Below are 13,073 nucleotides of genomic sequence, written 5' to 3'. Positions count from 1 at the left end.
TATACGCCGTGGCTGCTAAACGGATCCTCTGAGTTAATGTTAGTTCTTAGTTTTCGCCCTAGATTGTTCGATGTTTTGAATGCTGTGTTAATGTTGTATTTTTTAAAGAAATTTGCCAATTTATATGTTGCTTTTCCAGTATATGTCATAGTCGTCCAGCTATTATTTTCTTTTTCATTATTTCTTTTTGGTTCTCCATTTGTCCTTCTGAGCTTATCTACTAGTGCTTTTTTATATCCAGAAAACATTCGACGGTAGAATAATAAACGAACAGATAAACACCATTTCTGACACAATATTCGAGCCTTTAAAACTTGTTTACAGGAAACAACTTAATCACACAGGTACAACAGACAAACGCACAACAACAAATAAACACAAAACAATTAACACACCGAAACAAAAAACCGACAAAGAAGGTCAAACGACTAAAATCACAGATTTCTGCCTACCCCAGTCAGCCACACAAATCGATTAGTAAACCACCCTCGGTTCTGAACGAACACACAGCACATACACATAACTAAATATACACAAGCATCAATTTGACGATACCTGCTCATATACCTACGAACTATAAATACAGGACAAATGACAACAACAGATCAGAACGAAAATCGACACTGATGATGGCACAACGCCGAAACCGGTTTGTCTCAAAACCAAATTTGACAAGGGATGACGGAAAATCGTTCCAATATACATCATTTATCCACACTGTCGGAAAATCAACCAAACAAGATAAGTCGGTTAAAATAAACACAAACACGCCACGGAAATGTATAAAAGGCAATTTGGCAATCTGACAACAAAAAACCAGCGCTACCTTGAGAAAACATCGAGCAATTTGCCAAAGTATCGAGTGACAGCTCTTAGCAAATAAAAACTCTTTGGTACAAGTGTGTAAACCAAGGCGAATTCAGACAAATTCGCCGTGCAGAAGAATGTCAAATCAAAAGAAAATTTTCATTGATTTCGATTTAACTGACATATTGTATTGTGACGAATATATTAGCATCACTAATGAATACTATCACCTCTAAGCCGATGCTAAGCAGTCACTTGTATGTACACAAACAAATTCACATACATATATCTGATACAGAAGTACGCAATCATCAATACTCACATATGCACACGCATATGGCTATGCGAGAGACTATAAACTACAAATTCACATGCATATATGTATCTGGTGACTAAGTAGTAAATTTTAGAAGAAGAAACGCCTAGAAGTATGCGAACGAGACATCAGAGAGTATAAAAGGAGCGAAAGCTGAGTAAGCAGCAATGAGTTTGATTTAAACACGCTATCAGTTGCGAAGTGACGTTTAATTGCACTACTCCCAAAGTTGGCTAATAAAGACCATTTTGCAATATAGAATATTGGAGTGTTTTATTCAACAGCTTAGCGATACGAACGTTAGCAGAAGGTTGCAAATAAGGGAAATTGTGATTCACTGTTCGCATCCCGGTGAAACCTTTGATAACATTACAAAATTGCCTGATGATGATTACGTTGGCGGTTTTCGAAATGGTTCCTTCGCAATATGCCAGTAAATGTTTCTTTCTTTTCAGTTTCTCTTAGAAAAAATAATAATTGAAATTCAATTATTATAAGCCGGTGTTAAGCTCATGAATTCTTAAATACACTCTTCTAAAACGAACGAAACAAGTTCAAAATTAAGAACATTCGTTGACAAAAGTCTGTTAAGTACGTTTTTTCTTAGCTCGTGACCGACGGGCTTGTTTTAAGAACAGTTTTTCCAAGCACACCGTTCGTATTTTGTGACCACTTTGGTATTGATTTGTGAACCTTTTGTGCTCATTTCAAGCACTACTTGGGCTTGATTTAAGAATTTTCGTTCCCACGCTTCGAGAACGGTTTGTGGTCGATTTAACATTTTTCGGTCTCAATTCAAGAACGGTTTGTGCTTGATATTTGGGGGGAGTGGGAAGGTAATTTTTTTAAGTAGTACCCATTTATTTATTTTTTTATTAATTAATAATTTTTTTGTCATTAATAAAAAATATTAATAACAAAAAAATTATTATTAAAATTCCAAAATATTAGAAAAAACGCATAATATGCATTTTCTCATATATTTCTCTTATTGAGAAATTGTTCTTTTATGATGATGCAATCTGAATATATATTTAAAACATTGGACAACAAGATTGAGAATAACCTGTGCATATGTGAATGGAACTCAGCGAAAAATAAGAGTTATAGAAATAGAATTTAAAAAAATTATTTTGAAAAACTTCAGAGTTTGGCGGTGATCGAACCCGAGCCACACGATTACAACCGCAACAACGTAGCCGCTGGGCCACTTCAACTGCTTGAAAGCTTGTGCCAAATGTTGTATTTAACATTGTAGTACACACGAATTATACCGTTTCTTTTTTCTTGAACTTAATTTAAGAACATTGTTCTTAATTTCGGAACGCTGTTCTCATTCATAGAACATTTGTTCATATTTTAAGACCAGCCGTTCTCTTTTCAAGAAAATGGTTGTCAATTCAAGAACAATGTTGTTGTTTTGAGAACAGGTCGTTCGTTTTTCAAGAACAAAAAAGTAAGAACATGAAAAGCTTGAATTGAGTCCGGTGGTGCTGGATTTTAGAACGGCGTTTTTCTCTGAGTGTATAAGTATAAACTGAACACACCATTAAACAAACATACATAAATATGTAAAACTGAGCCCGAGTTTACAAAGCTTCTCATTCGCAACGAAGAAGAACTTTACAAAAACAAATCTACATGGCACACAAATTAATATAGAGACATAATGTCTCAATTGTGTTGTTAGTGTAGAAATGAGAAAAACTGAATTAAGCATGAAAACAAATACCAGCAGGATAGCCTAGTGGTTAAAGGCAACTGCAGTTTCACCATAATTCACGGTTCGAATCCCGGTGAAACCTTTGATAACATTACAAAATTGCCTGATGATGATTACGTTGGCGGTTTTCGAAATGGTTCCATCGCAATATGCCAGTAAATGTTTCTTTCTTTTCAGTTTCTTTTAGAAAAAAAAATAATAATTGAAATTCAATTATTATAAGCCGGTGTTAAGCTCATGAATTCTTAAATCTAAGTATAAACTGAACACACCATTAAACAAACATTCATAAATTGCACTAAATTCGTCACAGTTGGTGTCAGAAGAGGAATTGTTGAATAAATTCCGAAGATTTTGAATACGACAAGGACATGGCGAAGTTAAGTGAATTAAAGATACAGCAGCTCAAACAGGAGTTGGAGGCTCGCGAATTGAATACAACTGGCAACAAATCCGAACTACAAACACGGAGAAGAGTATGTCTTTCATGTTGATGGCGATGAGACAACAAAATTGGAGGAGAAAAATGAAACACCGCAGACAATGGCGAACGCAGACTTGAACACGATTTTCGCTGCAATATCTATTCAAACATCGGCAGTGTCATCTCAATTGGCAGAACAGAAATGTCGACACAGATTACATCCAAGATGGAAACTCAATTGGAAGAACAGAAGACATATATGGCATCTCAACTGGAAGAACAGAAAACACACATGGCATCACAAACTACAGAACAATTGAAAGAACAAGACGCACGCATAACATAAAAACTAATATTTTCGTTTCTCTGCAAAAACTTTTATCAACTATATTTGTTTAAGAAAATAATTTTAATTCCAATAACAAAAAGCTCAATCTGACTTATAAAATATATTAAACTGAGTTTAAACCACACAACTTATTTGAATACACAAAGCGATTTCTCATCACCCACTGCTGTACTTCATATTTTTAGAAACTCACAATATAACTGTCAAAACGGTTTTTTTTGCTCTTGAACAACTGTGTTTTTGCTAAGAAATGGTTTGGATATAAGCCGAAGATGTTCTTGAAGGCTGTTTTGCAGAACGGCAAGTTAGGTTTTTTAACTCAGACTTAGCCTAACATGAGGGGTTAAACTCATACATTTTTAAGAAATTTTGAAATTAGCTCTGCGCTAAAAAAATTATTTGCCGTTCTGCGGGGCCTAAAAATACTAAAAATTTTAAGACCGTGAATTGTAAGTTTAGTTACAAAATTCATATCCTCGCTTCCTTTTAATATCAAAAATAAACTCGTTTTTTTTTATTGTCTTGATTACTTGTTGTTTTTCAGAGACAAAAACATACGTGACAAGAACGAACAATACCAATACCCGTGCGATATTTGTGGCAAACATTTTAAAACAACATCGGAAATAAAACAACATAAACGAATTCATAGCGACGAAAAGCCCCATAAATGTGATTTTTGTGAAAAGCGGTAAGTTATCATAAAAACGTCGTCCTAATATACGTACTTCACCAAATGTTTTCTAACTTTATTTTCTGAATAGATTTTTACGAGCTGCGGCCTTAAGGGAGCATTTGCGTACTCATACCGGTGAAAAACCATATAAATGCAAATACTGCGACCGGTACTTTACGACAAAAAGAGTACTGAATCAGCATTTACGTGCAAATCATCTTGGTGATAATACACACAGATGTGAATTTTGTCCCTTACTTTTTCGTTTGGCTTCGGAGCTACGGTTACACTCAACTACGCATAAAGACGAAGATTCAGAGACGCATGAGCGAAATATAGCAGCTTTAAGAGAAGAAGAGGCTAAATTGAAAGTAAGTAGGTAAAATGGCATTCATAAACTCCGTAGACTGTGATCTTATGGTCAATTACTCCGTAAAGCGCGGAATCCAGTACCGGTGTCGTGTTATACTATCCGTAATCGAATTTTTTACATCGAGACATCTCTTAAATGGTGGATCGGATTATGGAAATATATTAAATAGTGGCTACGAGTACTAATTACAATTCATTCTAATTTTTACAAATAGCTTGACAAAATCATATTTATTGTTTAAGTGAAAGCGTTTTTCGATGCGTGATCGTATTACACGATACGGACCCAAATCATAAGATCAGCATGGGTTGAAGTAATTTTATTTAAAAATATCAATTTCGCTTTTTTCTTCACAAAATTTCGTTAAAGATGCGGTTTTCGTGCATTATGATCTGGATACCGCGCTTAACTATAAAATTCCAAAAATAATTATTGTCCTATTGGTATTTTTATTTAAAGTGGGCAACTCTTTATACTGACTAAATTTAGGTTAACCTAATCAAGTATACGATATCATTTTCACTACGTCTCCATGTCAAGCTTTAAATGGTAAGATTTAACTTAATGTAGTTATGCTGGCTCGAGGTTAGGTTTTTACAATAAAACTAAGCAGTTGTTTTTTGGGATATCAATATATTTCGTTTACTCTACGGTAACCGTCTTCAGGGTGGAAACTAATAGTAAACAAAAAAAACCAATTAACAAAACAATCTGTACTAATATATATTTTGAAAGCGGTTATTTTCGGGACCGCAGAACGACCTCGAGAACGGCTGGACCGATTGAGATGAAATTTTTAGCATAGATTTGGGGGTGGCTCGGGCTCGACATGGTTATAGGCTAAAAAACTGCAAAGATTTAGAAAAGTTTTTGAGATATCGACCAAAATGTGGACCAGGATAACCCTAAAATTTGGTCATACGATATTGGTATCAAACGGTAGGCATTGACGAGAATATTAATGCGAGGTAGTTTTAATTTTGTTAACTTAGTTGGTTTGGGAGATATCGAAAATGTGGACCAGGGTTACCTCAGAAGATTTATATACATATATTATGGGTATCAAAGGTATATCTATATCTATCTATCTATAAATCTTAAAGTCGCTAAATGCCATGTACGCACATAATTTCGCACAGAATGCTCCGATTTTAAAACGGTTTTTTTGCATTTGAAAGCTTAGCTACGTGAGATGGTACAGTTAATATAATTTGAAGGTATATATTATAGGGGCGTGGCAAATTGCCAAAATGCAGTAAAAAATCATAAAATTTTTGTTTACACAGCTATAACTCATAAACGGATGGAGGGATTTCAAAAATTCTACTTTTCAGTAAAACTTCGAAATATTTACCTTCGATCTGCATCAAAAAAGTACTTGATTCCTTTCTTATATCAGCCAAATTGTTTAAACAAAAGTAACATTTTTACCAAAAAATTCGTGAGTGTGGTTGTTCGCTGTCAACTGTGCGCGCTAATTGCTTTTGAGTGAGGCATGATGCGACACATACATACTATGTACGTATGTATAACCTTCGTTGCGTTATTTAACTTCGGGCGTAGGTTTATAGGTATGTATGGATGTACATCACTAAATAGTATAAAACAAAGTCGCTTTTTCTGTCCCTATGTTCGTTTGAATGCTTAAACCTTTAAAAATACGCAACGGATTTTGAGGCGCTTTTTTTTAATAGATAAAGAGTGATTGAAGAGGAAGGAATGGATGAACATATTTGGCTGAAAATTGGTGGAGGGTTAGCTTAGAACCAGGAGACGGACATAGGATACTTTTTATCCCGTTATGGCTAGGGTCTTGATATCAAAACGGACCTGGCTAATCCTGGGATTTGTTTGTACAATATGGATATCAAATGGAAGCTGTTTATGAGTACTTTAGTACAGGGTAATTTTCATACCTTTTTGTGACTAAGGTCTCGAGATATAGGCCAATACGTGGGCCCGTGTTCGCCTAGACAGTGTTTATACAATATGAATATCAAATGTTAGCTGTTGATGAGTGCTTTAGTACAGGATAGTCTTCATACCTATTTGTGACTAGGGTTTCGAGATATAGACCAAAACGTGGATCAGGGTAATACTAGGATGTGTTTTTACATTATGGGTAGCAAATTGAAGCTGTTGATGAGTGCTTTAGTACAGGGTAGTTTTCATACCTATTGGTGACTAGGGACTGGAGATATAGGCCAAAGCGTGGATGAGCGGAACGCTAGGATATGTTTTTACATTATGGGTATCAAATTGGAGCTGTTGATGTGTGCTTAAGTACAGAGTATTTTGTATACCCCTGGGTGACTAGGGTCTCCACATATAGGCCAAAACGTGGACCCGGATACCCCTAGAATGTGTGTGTAATATGGATATCAAGTGAAAGCTGTTGCTGAGAGCTTTAAAGTAATTTTCATTGTGATATTCGATTTAGTCGCATCAACCCGGCAAAAGTGATAAATATGCACGCGAAGCTGAAATTAAGACAGGAATTAATAATACAAACATACCTATTTACATACGTCCAATTCGATTTGCCTGAAATTTGGTATATAAATTTGCCTATATTAGTATTTCCGATCCTTTTTTACGGGAAGTAGACCAGAGACGGACTGGGACTGAGACTCAGAGTGGGACTGGGACTCGGAATGGGACTGGAACAGGAGTTAGACGGAAAAAGCTTATTCAAATGTATGCAGATAGACTAAATTTAGGGCAGAACAATCCCACACAGCATTTAGATGATAAATTTGTGAACTTTCCTTCATATTAATACAATTTGACTACTCCTTGCGAAAAAATACTGAGTTTTCATACAGTTGAACAAAATAAATAATAAAATAAGATTACTTTTAATGATCAAAAACTGAAAATCATTTTTCGATCACTTTTTGAAATAATTTTCGAATAACTTTGATAAATAAATTTTAAGATTTTAGAAAAATGAACATAGAGAACAATAAAACTTGTTTGCTTTTTATGATCAATAACTGAGAACAATTTTTCAATCACAATTTGGAATCATTTTTGAATTAAATTTCTTTAACTTCGGTGATCAAAAATTTAAAATCATTTTTCAATCAACTTTCTTAATATTTGCAGACTACCTTTCTTGAATAAATGATGAATTTTTTACTTGTTAAAACTATACTTCTCATTGAAAATTTAATTCTTCTTCATTAGCTCACAATTTTTCAATCATAAAATCCAAAAAAATTACAAATATACAACACATATTCAAGACTAAAAGTAATATAAGTGCTGCTGCTAACCTAAGATGTCTTCTAGCATTTCTCTAGATGCGGCTTCCCAGACAAGACATACTGGATGGAACCGATGTACGGAAGTTGTAAGCTGTTTAACCGCTGGTAAGTTAAGCTTGATCGACACGCCTGGACCCGGCTTCAACATCCTCCATGAGCTATGATTGTCGAAAACATCTAGTTATATTTAAAGAATGATATGAGACATAGTAAAATCGTGATTTTTAAAGTGACATCGTTACCATTATCTAAGATGATGATCATAGATGATGTTGGATGTTGTAGTCGTGTGTGTGTACAACGGTCAAATTAATTACTACCTGCGGTTCAAAAAGCTTACTTCCGAGCTTCCAGATGCTTTCACCCCCTGATGAAATATGATCTTTATATAGTATTTAGTTATGTATTAAATATGATGGAAAAATGAATCACAAATGATTCCAAACCATCATATAATATGATTGAAAATTGTTCTTAAATGTGATCAAAAAATTACTGTGAAAAGTAATCAAATGTTATTCCAAAAGAAGTAAAGTACAATCTTCCAGTAATATCAGGTATGATAAAAAGATGAATAAAAAGTGTTTCGAAATATGAATCATAAATGATTATTCAAGAATAATCACATTTATAGTACATTTTTCTCCCGACGATACGTTAATTTTCGAACAGAAAATGTTTTTAAATTTGAACGTTTTTAATCATCTTGGGGTATGATATTTGAATATTTTTTTATCAAAATTTTCAAAAAATGCTGGCTGGGATGTTTGCCGGGTCTGCTAATTCAAACATAAAAGCATAAAAAAATGATCCGACAAAGTACATACATTTTATTTCAGGTCCTCCCTGTGTGCCGTGGAGTTTGATACTGATTTTTGGTTAACGGGTGTTTGTAAATATGTGCGCAATCATCTGAATCACCCTTAAAGTTAAGTCTTATGCGCGTCGGCGTGTTTATTATATGTATGTAGTGTGAATCGTTTGGTATACTTTTGTTCTTGTATAATAATACTCGCGTCGTCAAAGTTTGGTGAGTAGCCGGTAGCGGCACACTGGGCTATGAGTTACATTTTTTAATATCGGACTTACATGCCAACCTAATAAAACCGAACTGCGTTTTTTAGCGCACACAAACAACCAGCGTTTTTTGCCCAACCGAAATAAAAATGTGCTGTGACAATGTAAAACATGTATGCAAACGTCAAACCAAAATGTCACGCAGAACAAAAACTGGAAATCAAGTTAGGTTTTCTCGCAGTAATTTCGGTTGCTCTCATACAAGTTGTATGTGCATGAGACATTTTTGACAGAAAATGACTTGCGTTCGTTTATATTAGGTTGGCCTGTTATATTGTGATAATCTAGTCTTTAATTTTAATTTCATTGTACCCACATATACACTATTGCACGCATTTTCGACACTGCCTCCTCATGTAGTTTCATACACAACTTCATTTTCGTGGACTATCGCGAATAAGTCATCGACATACTTCCTTAGTAGTCTTGGTTTGCCACTTGACGCCCTGAACAAATTTGACAAAGACATAAAATCAACAGTAGAAGTGGAGCAGGAAGGAAAATTACCTTATTTGCACTCTATAATAAACAAACGAGGAAATCAATTGAAATTAAAGTGGTATATGAAGCCAACATCATCAGGACGAATTATAAACTATTATTCCAAACACCCAAAGTCAATGATTATGAATACAGCAATACGACGGATGTTACAGAATTCAGACAAAATTTACCACAAAGAAATCAAAACAGATATATATTCAATATTGAAACCAATGATTTTCCAACCAGTACGATTAAAACATACTAAGAAGAGTTCCGCTAACATTCAACAGAAAGCAGCAAAATCCGACTGCTACGATAAAGAAAAAATAATATTTGCTCACAAACCTACGAAGACATTGAAAAATATTTTCAATAAAACAAAATCGGGAATACCACAAACCGAAAAGAGTAATGTTGTGTGTGAAATTACATGTGGAGGCAGTGTCGAAAATGCGTGCAATAGTGTATATGTAGGTGTTCGGCCTGAGTGCGTCTGGAACCGGCAGTGGGTAGGCGCACACGGGTCGATCTCGGGTTGATAGTGCTCTCGAAAGAAAGTAAAAGAACAAAACGCAAAGAGGATTTCCTCGTTATAATAGTGTTTTAATTAGAGTGTAGGAAAATATATACAAGGATACAATATTACCTTTGTGTTGAATGTGACGGTGGCGATCTTGGGCGATGTGTGCTGGTTGGCGGTCAATCGAAAAAGAGACCGGTTATCCCGTTGAGGACAACCGCTAAGCCGCGAAAAGGTCCTCTGGTATTAAGGAGGGGAAAAACCACACACACAACCACCCTTACGTATGCGTGCATGGGTGCTGACAACCTGCACACACACATGCATGTGTACGCAACGCATGCATGTGCATGCATGCACACAAGTGCGGCGTGAGTGTGGGTGGCTGGAAATATTATTAAAACATTAGGGAGGGGCGCCGTCAATCAAGTGAAAGTTAGGCATTTGGCCTAAACATGCCGCCCCCCTTGCGGTACGCAACGTCACAGTCCGCCAAGGATCACCGACCGTGAAGAAGAGAAGAAAAAAAGTAAAAACTTATAACTAATTATATCTAACTTAACATAAACGCCGGTCAGTCCGCCGGCTTGGCGGCACGCAAGATGGTTTGCGCAATGGGTGAGCTTGGTTGCTGATGCCTCTGTCATTCGGCACTTTTCCCGTGATTCAAGGCCTAAGCCAGGCTTGCCTAGAGCTAGGGATAGCGAAAAGAAGTAAGAAGATATACGTGTTCATATTTCTTGCCGTTTATTACAAATTCATTGGAAATTCTATGCTTGTGAATTTTGTATGAAGAAAATTTAATAAAAAATAGCTTATTGTAATGATACAAGATTTTAAACGCATACCTACATTGTGAACTCATACAAGTGGCGAAGGTTTGATAGAAATGTTCACAATAGTAAACAGCTTCGAGCACCTGTTCAATCGTTGTTCGATTACCTAAATCATTAGCTCACCAGTGGTATATTGCTTTATTTACATATTTTAAAATGCCTGCGTAGCTGGTGGCTTGAATTTAATCTGTAAACTTGATTTTAGAAATGAATATTAATATGTAGTCTGATTTTCGGTAGGCAAATTTAAAAGAAAGCTGATTTGAAACAAATGTACAATTCATGGCACTTCAATTTAATAACGGCGAGCAAAAGAAAAACAAACCTTTATTCCCTTATGTGGCCATTCGCGACTGCCGTTCTCCCTGTCAGCTATTATTTGACACGTAGGTGTGGCAATGGAGGAATCGAACGATTTTTCGCTGGTACGAATTCACAATGCAAGTCTGTTGCAACTGTGTACACCAAAATTCAATAAAAATAACAAAGTATAAAAAATTCATTTGTTTCGGTCGTTACCGAACATTTTGCTGTTAGGCCTTCGCTGTGCCCGAGAGTACCCAACCGAAGATGGTACTCTGAGCTAACAAAGGGCCAAACGTGGTGGGCAGAATCCCTGGGAGTATTATCTCGGCATATACATCTGTGCCTAGGACGAGGCGGATCGGGGCGGATGAGTAGAACTGCGGATCCGCCAGACGAAGATGTGCGTACGGGGCTGCGATGGCACTGTCGATGCTGGTTGTGGGTGTCGTGCGCCGAAAATTGGCTACGACCGCAGCGTGGGTCGCAATCCTTCTGTTCTGTCCGTGTCTTCCTCGGATACGCAGCAGACATCCTGCTTGCCCGCCAATGTTGCTGGTAGGAAGTTGGAGCTCCTGGGCGAGCTCATCCGCAATCACTGTGGTGGGGGAGCATCCGTCGATTAAGGCGCGAACGAGGTGTAGCCGCCCCCCTGCTTCTATTTTCACGACCGCGGTGGGGGTGATAGCTACCGTCGGTATCATGGTGGCGGTGGCAGCTGAATGCGGGGCTAGGAGCCCTGCCCGGAAGGCGGACACGGTAGTGAGCTGCAGCGAGTTGGATCCATGACTGCGATCTCGTGGTTGATGATGGGTGTGATATCTTTGTTGCAGGCCATGTCTCCGCTCTGCGATCGCGCGGTGGTTGTCGTCGTTGAGGGTCCTTAGTTTGCCGGCGAAGAGACCGAGTCTCCGCTCGGCCGTCACGAACGTGGCGCTGGACTGTAGATGTGTTGTGCTGGAGCCGCTTCCTTTCATGCTGCAAAAGCGGTCTAAACGATTTGGCTGCTGGTGTTGTGTTCGGGCGAAGAGACCGAGTCTCCGCTCCGGTTCGGTGGATTCGAGCTGGACGAAGAGGCCCAGTCTCCGTTCCAGCATCTGACGCATATAACGATATGGAGTCGTCAATCCGCTCACGGGGTGATTCCAGCTCCTCCTCAACTTGTACACTCCATGGCTTGGAGCGGGCTTCGTGGAGTAGCTGTTCCTCTTCATCAATCGAGGAGATGTGAAGCATCGTGTGATGTTTTTCGCCGCATTTTTTACATCGGCCTTGGCTTGGGCATGCGTTAGAGCGGTGGTCTAGAGCCAAGCAATTTCCACAGCAGCTCCCGCGGATCGCTAAGTAAAGACGCTCCTCGGGTTTTTTGGCCCGAAAGATGGGGCACAGGCGTATGGGATGTTGCTTGAAACAAGCGCGGCATTCCGACGTATAACGCATGACGTTCTTGGCAGCGTTTCGTTTTAAAGCGGCAAAACGACCCATTTTCCTGAAAGGAGTGAAATAGGTTTCAATGGGTCGGGTCATTGTCAAAGTGCAGGGGCGAGTGGTCCCTAGTTGTATTATTGGGGATTTGGGAAATTTTATTAACGCTTGCATAAGGGGAAACATCTGTCGCTGCATAAAAAAAATTATTCATATGTGGCGTGCATTATGTGCATGGCCTCTTTCCCCGCACGTTATGTGCCTGGGTCTTTAGTGCCTTATTTTGTTTATTTTGTGTCACCCGGCAGCGTTTTAGTTGGCCACGGGCACACTAGTGCTGCAGAAAATGAGCATTTACGATTTTCGGTTCACACATTCTGGTGCCGAACCGGGTAGAAAGTGTATAGCGTGGGTTCTTTTGAGTCGCTGTTATTTGTGTTGTTGGTGCTAAAACCCAACAACTTCCCTGCCCGCCACAAAAAAAATGTT

At 37.8% G+C, this 13,073-nt stretch overlaps 1 protein-coding gene across 2 annotated transcripts in view; it reads left to right on the top strand.

Annotated features, from left to right (window-relative positions):
- Positions 1–13,073, top strand: part of LOC137249204 (zinc finger protein 665-like) — a 146,921-nt gene that overhangs the window by 104,663 nt on the left and 29,185 nt on the right. For both annotated transcript variants that reach the window (XR_010952287.1, XM_067780506.1), the window contains exons 8-9: positions 4,164–4,310; positions 4,384–4,666. Coding sequence is in view for 1 of the 2 variants with exons in the window: in XM_067780506.1 (XP_067636607.1) it covers positions 4,164–4,310; positions 4,384–4,666 (430 nt within the window). In the remaining variant the exon portion in view is untranslated. The remainder of the gene's footprint in view (positions 1–4,163; positions 4,311–4,383; positions 4,667–13,073) is intronic.

Source organism: Eurosta solidaginis, chromosome 4 (genome assembly GCF_040869045.1).
Source record: "Eurosta solidaginis isolate ZX-2024a chromosome 4, ASM4086904v1, whole genome shotgun sequence".
Lineage (NCBI taxonomy): Eukaryota > Metazoa > Arthropoda > Insecta > Diptera > Tephritidae > Eurosta > Eurosta solidaginis.
The sequence above is the reverse complement of the archived record's forward strand: the minus strand, read 5'-3'. Positions and strand labels throughout refer to the sequence as shown.